The 9004-nt window shown below is 35.9% G+C and overlaps 2 protein-coding genes across 2 annotated transcripts; one reads left to right on the forward strand and one right to left on the reverse strand.

Annotated features, from left to right (window-relative positions):
- Positions 1–1939: 1939 nt before the first annotated feature.
- On the forward strand, positions 1940–5623 carry LOC117638523 (pumilio homolog 12-like). The gene is made up of 5 exons (XM_034373633.1): positions 1940–3156; positions 3353–3515; positions 3710–3873; positions 4640–4898; positions 5507–5623. Exons 1-5 carry the CDS (start codon positions 1940–1942, stop codon positions 5621–5623), a joined length of 1920 nt encoding a protein of 639 aa, XP_034229524.1.
- Positions 5624–6719: 1096 nt separating this feature from the next.
- On the reverse strand, positions 6720–8723 carry LOC117637175 (thioredoxin domain-containing protein 9 homolog). Its single transcript, XM_034372000.1, has 4 exons — positions 8563–8723; positions 8198–8473; positions 7260–7418; positions 6720–7174 (listed from the first exon to the last, which is right to left on the reverse strand). Exons 1-4 carry the CDS (start codon positions 8584–8586, stop codon positions 7004–7006), a joined length of 630 nt encoding a protein of 209 aa, XP_034227891.1. The 5' UTR covers positions 8587–8723; the 3' UTR covers positions 6720–7003.
- Between the last annotated feature and the right edge of the window lie 281 nt (positions 8724–9004).

Here is a 9004-nt window from a genome sequence, read left to right on the forward strand (position 1 = left end):
TTGTATTAATAAATGAGAAATCAATCATATATTTGCTAGTTTCGAAACAGATCTTTCCTTTTCTGTTCGACCCTAAAGAATTTTGTCATTTTTTCTTCAATTTTTCTCTCCTGAGGTCAGCTGAGCAAAGCAAAATTATTGATTGAACCATAAGAGGTATTTAAGCTTGACTCAAAAACTGGCTTCTGTTTTCTCTGTGATTCCTCATTCCGTTCTTAATAAAACCCCGAAAAAATAAAACCCTTATCGGAATGGTATACAAATTAGCTTTTTTTAAAATATTTTATTTTATTTTAATATCAAGAATTAACTTTTTGTTAAGAAAAACTATTAATTAGGAGCAAGATTGGGACATGATTAATTAAATGCTTGTGTTAACAATAATGAAAAAAATAGATATAAAAAGCAAGACAACAAGTAATATTATTAATTGAAAAAACAAAAACAAAAATTTGAAATTTTTATATATACAAGTATAATACATTATCTTAAAATATCCATATATTTTATATTTGAACATGAGTGTTTAAGAATGTATACATTCGTGTATAATATGTGGATTTACTAACTCAATTAATACAAGTATATTCTCCGTATTTCGTATAGGAGGGGTTCTCTCCTTGTTGATTTATATTAAGACAAGTAAAGGAGCCAGATACGTGTATTAGAAACAAACTACCTTTATAGATCATATTTATTTGACTTAAGGATTGATACAATATCAATAGGCAAATTCATATAAAAAAGTAAGTGCAATTAATTATAACATAACATTTTTATGTCAATTGACATCTAAAACTTCGGTAGTTAAGTTTGGATGCATTGCATTACTCAAATTTTTTAAACAACTTAAACAAAATGAAGATTGAGTTGTCACAACAATACTAATACACGTCGTGAGTTCCTTTAAATAAAAAAAAATATACAAGTCAGTTTCCTATTTAAAAAAAAAAAGGCGTTAGTAATCTATATGCACTGCTCCTGATGAATTGTCATACCTAACATGAAAACATGTCATAACACTCCAGTTTTTAATAGGAACATAAGTGTATTATGCCAAATACAGAGTTCAAACTGTTATTGTAAAAGAAAAGATGCTCAATTATTTATTTATTTATTTATTTTGTAACAAAGGGGGCTAAAAGCCCTCAACAAGATGATCATCTCCAAAAAAGAAAAAGAAATGGGAAAAAGAAGATTAAATCCAGATTAAATCCTTGATTATCCTAACTTCTTACATCGTTTTATGTACTATGCATGGGAGACAAAATATTTTCCTTTTATTGTTTTTTTTTTTTGGTGGTTAGTTGAGCAAATTTCTCGGATTCATTGTTTATCGCATACAAATTTGTTTTAGTTTAAACTTGCCGTATATGTATTTATGTACTAAAAGAAAAGGGTTTTTAAAATTCAACCTGGATAGGACGCGCTTGAGAGGAGCGTGAGCCAAAATGAAGGAAGTGTTTTTTTTTTTTTTTTTCGTCCCCCCTTCGATTCTATTGGCTGTGAGAGGGTCATATTTCATGCAAGAATAGATTGATGAGATTTAGACGGTTTTTTTTTTTCTCTTTCGAAAAACCCTAAAAGCTGTTAACCCGAAGAAACATTCCTCATATTACTCAAACACTTCCCTTTTATTATCCTTAAATCTTTTCTTTTTTTCAAACTACAAATCTTTTTGTAGATGTCTTATAATAATTCGGATTTCTCTATATGGCTAAAAAAAAAAAACCCAAAACTTTTAGCACAAAAACCCTAGTCATATATATATATATATATGTTCCCCATTGTGCAAACTATACAGGTTAGAGTTGGTGTTACTTAATTCAAAGAGATTTCTAAACCCAGCTAATCCCTTTTGCAAAACCCTTCATCCCGTTCTCTCTCTATTTCTTCTGTTTTCTAGTTTTGATCGGTTTCAGTTATAACAATAACATAAATGGAGAGGCAGGGAGGGGAAGAGGTTGGGCTTCAATATCAGTGGTTTAATACTACAGCAGCATCAAACAACAGCAACCCTATTGTTCCTTCTTCCTATACCTTACACGAAAACCATCTCCGTCGCGAATCGGCTTCCGAAAACCATCATATCTATTGGGATCCTACTTCGGGGAATCCAATTGTTTTTCAAAACGCCATGTTGCCAAACAATCCCTACCAAAACCTTACTCCCTCACAGAATACCAATCCGAATGATCATCTTTTTTTCCCTGCCAATAGTCTCCCAAACTTATCATGTACCAATAATCTCAACATCAACAGTACTGATTTTGCCGATCAGGCCCAACACCATCAGCTGACAGCGGCCTTGAATCGGCTGAGCATATCGAATCATCATCAGTCCGGTGGTGCCACATTGAATCCAAGAGTAAACAGCTCCTCAGGAGGTAATGGATTTACTGCTCAATACCAATCTTCTCATTATATCCGAGAAGAGGAGGAATATTTGGAGAGGTTGAAAAATCAGTATATTTTGTTAATGGCCGAAATGGATCAGTACATGAGGCTTCATGGATCACCAGTTGCCAATCATGTTACTACTAGTAATCATGCTCTCCCCCATAGGGCAAATTTTCCTCTAACAGATGTGGGATCTGCCTATACAGGAGCGAGTCGGGTCGGGAATATTACTTCTGATCAATTTGGTTATGGATATAATCCAATGAGGCCTAATAATCCTGTTCGTAATGGTGTAATTAGTAGCAGGGGATCAAGGTATGCTAATGGATCTGGGCGACAGCGTTTGAGTCCTAGTTACTCATCATCCTCATTGGAACAAAGGGGCCAAGTGATGACTAGTAATTCAGTGGCTAAAGATGGATCAAGGTTTTCTAATGGCTCCGTACGGCAGCAGCATCCAACTGCTTTCAATCTATCCTTGGAAGAATTAAGGGGCAAAATTGCTTTGGTGGCCAAGGATCATGTGGGGTGTCGTTTTTTGCAGAAGAAGGTCGAGGAGGGCAAACCAGAGGAAGTTGAGATGATTTTTAAGGAGGTTATGGACGCAGATTTGCGTGACTTGATGGTTGATCAATTCGGCAACGAGTTCATCCAGAAACTTGTTGAAGCAACCAACAAAGAAGGACAGTCCAAAATGCTTGACTGTGTGATGAGTGATGAGAAAAAACTCAAGGACATTTGCACTGATCAGCACGGGTACAGATGATATGATTTTCTACTTTTTTTTGTTTCATTTATTTTATTCAAAAGAGGGTGAGGACAAAAGTCAAAATCTTAAATTTTGTTGTAAAGTACTTTACCACTGAAGCTATAAACTCCTACAATATATTTACTTTTTGGGAATCGAAAATTGGACAAATTTTTGATTGTTTAGAAGTGTTTGATGTTGCAGAAGTCGAGCAATGCAGAAATTGCTAGAGAGAGTTGAGACCCGAGAGCAGCAGTCCTCGTTCATGCGACTTCTGAAGCGCATCACAATTCCCCTCAGCAAGACTCAGCCTGGTTACTATGTGATTCAAGTTTGCTTGAAACATTTCTCTCCTGAATCCACCAAGGTAGTCATCTTTTCACTAGTTTTGTCATGTAGCTTACTGTGTGTGATTGCTTTTACTTCTCAATGGTTTTGGTTTATGTGTGGAAGATGAAGGCGTGCATGTGTTTAGTACACACACATTGGCTTTGGAAAAATGAATTTTGTTAATTTTTGGTGATCTTAAATTTATCTTTAAACCAAATCTACCTCCCACAGGGCATCCTGGAACTGGTGTTAGAGAACTGCCTTGCCCTAGCAAAGGACAAATTTGGGTGCTGCTTAGTGCAAAGCAGCGTTCATTATGCTTATACAGAGGCAAAGGAGCGTCTTGTGGCTGACATAACTGAACATGCTCGAGTCCTATCTGAAGATCCCTACGGGTTTGTCCTTTACCTCTACCTGTTTTCCAGATTGTAAAATTACTTGTACCACAGACACACACCCCTCAATTGGTAAAGAATCTTACCTACAACCGGAAATATAGGTTTCTTTGTTTGTATCTACAACGCTCATTATGCGATGAGGTGATGATTGTTGTAGATACAAAGAAATATACGTCGGTGACACGTTAGATTCTCTCTTCAATTGGAGTCTTTAAGGTAAGATGCAATCATCTTCTGGTAAATGTTTTATTGGAGAAATGTCCGAGACTACAGTTAAATTGTATGAGTTGTAAAATTCACTTTTTTTTTTTTGTCGTTAGAGTGAATCGAACCATTCACTTAGCCTAATCCTAACTTATTTCTTCACTATCCCCACATCTTGAGGAAAAGGGATTGTAAAATCACATTTTCTTTCCCTTTTAATTTCTTTTTGTATATGTATTGCATTTGGAATAATCTAAATGGACAATCATATGGGAAACCTCTAACGTAGTAACCAACTTCTAGAGGAAATCCTTGCTTATATATATTAAGGATTTTCTAAACAGTATGATGTATTATATTGTTAGACTGTCAATTTATCATATGAAATTGAGAGCAATTTTTCATTGTTAGACTGTATTATATTAAGGATTTTTCATATGAAATTGAGAAGAGATGGGAAGCATACTATTTCATTTGGCTTGGATTCTTGTTTTAACGGGTGATATGATGATGAAACGTGTCTCTAATATTATCTTTTTTTGTTTTGATTAACCACCAGGAACTATGTTGTCCAGTACATAATTGGATTGAAGATACCTCGTGTAACAGCAGATATACTAGCACAGCTGAGAGGGAGTTTTGTTAATCTCTCCATGAATAAGTATGGCAGCAACGTGATTGAGAAAAGCTTGAAAGAGGCTGGAGAAGAACATGTCAATAGGATTATTAACGAGATGATTAATAGTCCCAATTTACTGACTCTTCTTCAAGATCCTTATGGGAATTATGTTGCTCAGTCTGCTCTGGGAGTATCCAAGGTAAGATCATCCCGCAAAATGCTTGTGCTGCATTGAAACTGTTCACTTCTTGTTAGTATTGATTAGGGCAATACTCATCAAACCTATTAAGAAATAAGTTCCCATGTAATCATATAACCAAGACAATCAACTATACTAGCAATATGATATGTCGAGAAATGTTCTTTTGTCAGACAATTTGATACATATATTATTGTTTGACTATCGATTCAATTAATGATATATAGTAATAATTGCCCACGCATGCGTGTTGATTGGTGACTTTAAGCTGTTGCCACATGTGTGCATGTGAGTGACTCGTAACTAATAATGCAATGTAGACCCACATGCATCAACGGCTGAGAGTCATGATTTGAACATGTGATGTCAGATTGGTAGTCTTATGACATATGTAATGTAGCAAAATTCTTTGGTTTCTTGAACCTCCTTTGTTGATATTTGGACACACATAACATACTACTTTGGTACAAATTTCGAACTTTATTCTGTGACCAAACTGAATCCTGGAGATTCTAAAATTTGTTCAAATTTCCAAGATCTAAACCCATCTGCCCTTAGCTCTATTGCATATGTCATAACCTAATTTTTTGTTCCTTGTGCCAAAGCAGGGAGCTGCTCATAATGCTCTTGTGCAACTCGTTCGGAGCCATTACCCTTATCTTCACAGCCATCTCTATGGAAAGAGGGTGCTTGACAAAACCAGAGGACACAGGAATCGTTGCTAAAAAAAACATGTAAAACTATAAAGTTGTAGCTTCAGCAGGAGCTTCCTGATCTATGTTGCATTATTATCTATCCTTTCTCTGTCTTTAGATGTTGTTGCTAGGCAAAACACAGTAGTAGCAATCTTGTTGTGGTTTGCTAATTAAGCTACAGTTTAAATTTAGGAGTGACTTTTGTTGTTGTTTCTAGGTACATTGCTTGTATGTTGGCTTTTTAGGCCCCTTGTGGTAGGGAAGTTTAGCGCAGGAAAAGAGTTAATCTGCTCTGTGATGGCATGTTTGAAGTGTTTGATGCACTGCACAAGCCATTGAGTGGATGTTTGTAGATTATGGGGCTTCCCAATGTTTGCTAGTTATTGTGTCATAGGGTTCGGATTTATTTATAATATAATCTATGTTGTTTTTGAAGATTTTGATTTTTTTAAAATCTTTTCAGTCAGTTTTAAAGTTTTTTAATAGAATGATACGTATCTGAATATTCGTCAATTATTGATGTCACGTGAGCGATTGTCATTAACATTTACTTTTACGTTTTCTAGTTAGAGAATTACTTTGAGCTTCCAATAAAATTCGTACTTTTACGTTTTCTAGCTAGAGAATTACTTTGAGCTTCCAATAAAATTCGTGCATTGTAGCTCCGTAAAAAAAATCAATGGGAATTTGTGCACAATTTTAAAAACTAAATCCCTTTGTACTTGACTATCAACTAAATCAAATTATTCTTTTTTACTCTTGTTTACAAGTAACATTATGGAAGATGAATTTGAACACATGACCTTTGTTATTGATGACGAGAAACTTCCCTTCGCTGGGTGGGATTAAGACTAGGTTTAAGATGATAATCCTTTGAATGTCTAATAAAAAGACTTATCTTAAAAGATAAATATAAAGAAGAGTAGATTATCCAGATTTGTTGATGGGTAATAATTATCCAGATTTATCCTCGTTCTGCTTCCATTCTTATCCTTTTTGCAAACAATTAGGAAAAGGGTTCTCAAATTTTTCTTGAAACCATTTTTTTATAAAAATTCTGTCAGAAACAAAATTCAGAACCCCAAATAGCAGAACCAAACAAAACATTACTAGGGAAGCCATAAGATGATTTCAAAATTTTACCAACTAATGGGGAATTAATATTTTGCCGAAGCTCACAGAACCTTTGTTTTCTCTTTCTAATACAAGCATCAACACTAATGCAAAACCATCTAGAATATGATCTCAAGAATATCATACAAACAGAGGCAGTAAGTAATACATCTGAACTTCAAATGAAGCATGAACTAGGCCATTCCACGGAAGCCGGTGAAGTTGTAAGTTCATAAATGGCGAAGGATGAACAGCTCCACTTTCCAATAACAAAAAAACAAATAGATGGCTAAAGTTTCACTCTGAATCCGATGAGTCCGCATTGCTGCTTTGCCGGACACTCCTGGTTTTTGCACTAGACTTTAGAGATGATTCACCCTCAAAGAAGATGACTTGGGCTTTAGCCAACCTCTCCTCCAGTTCTTCTGTGGTGAAGTCGTCTTTCCCCCCAAGCTCATCGAATCCGACCTGTTGCACAAGAGGACATTGGGTGTTAAAAAGCAAATTATCAATTTTGCCTATGGTGTGTGTGCATGTCCTTCTTATAACATACCACATAATCATCCACTTTGGCATTCTTAATAAGGGCAATGGTTGGAAGAACAACGATCTTCAGCTTCTCTGCTAAGAATGGACTTTTCTCAGCATTGATCTTCACAAAACGTGTCTCCATGTGTTGCTTCGCCAATATACTCAAGTGCTTGTCCACCACCTACAAATGAACTGTAAATATGGATTACTTGTCCTAACTGTTGAGTTAGCTTCAATGTAGTTATTAAATTGAACCCGGGAAATTTACTGAATAGTTCCAACAGCTTGAACCGATTGTTTAAAATCCCCCAATGCTTCTAGGTGGGGGGGTCAAACAGTTCGTGAATAAGCAACTCATAACATGTACCTACTCAAAGTCCCCATGCAAGCCCCATAAACATTTTAGCAGTAATACCTTGACATCAATGACCTCTACCTCTCCTCAACAGCATGCATCTAAGATATAATTAACACTTCTTGATATAAAAAACATTCACAAATTTGTGAACAATTTCTTTAGCTTTTAGCTTCCAATCAACAAACCCCAAATAGAAAAGGGATTCCAAAAACAAGTCAGGGAACAATAAATGCCAGGTTTTGAAATAAAAAAGAAAGAAGAGATGTAAAAACAGTTCGAAACTCAATTAATCTGCAAATCCATTATCAATGATCAATGATTTGATTATTATCTACTGTGTACCTTAAAAGAGTCACTAAAATTGAATCCTTCCTTCTCTAAACCAACACCAACTTTACCAATTATGAAGCACAACACCTAAATTACTTCCCCTCTCCCCTAATGAAAAATCCAAATAGGTTGGAATGTCCATATGCTAAGTTTTACAGTTTAACTCAGTAAACCCCACAAGTTAAACAATTACACCCAAAAACGCCTCCCAAAACCATAACTTAAACAAAAAATGTAAATAGTGGAAATTAAACAAAAAATGTATAATATACCTTGCAGGGCCAATTTTCGCGGTAAAAGTGGCAGACGACGCGGTCGCTGGCCTTGACGGCGGAGAAGAAGTCCTTCTCGGCGGGGATCTCGGTGTACTCGCCATGGCCGAGGGAGATCCAACGGCTGCGCTTCTCCGCCATCTTCTTCATCTGCTGAAGCCTCCGCTCTCTGAGCGCCTCCAGATCGTCATCGTCCACTCGATCTAGGGCTGAGATTTCCTCGTCAAGCTTGTCCTCCACCGCCTTCGCTACTGTCAGCAATTGCTTCTCCAATATCTACAATCAACCATTGCAAAGTTCAATTCTTTTTAATAAACATAAATGTACATACGCCACAAAAGAGCTAGAGAGAGAAAGAGAGCTACCTCTTGGACCGCTCGGTTCTCCATTGTTGAATTGAATAGATTTTGCAGAAGCTTTCGTTCAGATGAAAAATGGGATTTCAGAGGGAGAGGGGGAAAGAGGGCGGGCCTATTTTTCCTTTTGTTCTGGACCGTATTGGAGGATGCTAATATCAAAACGTCGCGTTTTGGTGCTTTGGGTCTGAAATTGAACTTGGGCCTTTGAGTCAATTTGTATTCCCTACCCTTTTTTTCATATTTCATATTTGTTTTTTTTTTGGTAATTTTCTTCTTTTATTCTTTTAGAATGAGGACCCCTTCGAATTTGGTATCAGAGCTTAGTTTAGCACCTTATAATCTTGATGATAACTTAACTGATAATGAAAGTATTTATAGTGTTAATGTTTTAGACTCTGAATTTGTTTTATTTGTTGTTCTAATTCTTACTTGTCTAATAAGTTACCTT

Source organism: Prunus dulcis, chromosome 8 (genome assembly GCF_902201215.1).
Source record: "Prunus dulcis chromosome 8, ALMONDv2, whole genome shotgun sequence".
NCBI lineage: Eukaryota > Viridiplantae > Streptophyta > Magnoliopsida > Rosales > Rosaceae > Prunus > Prunus dulcis.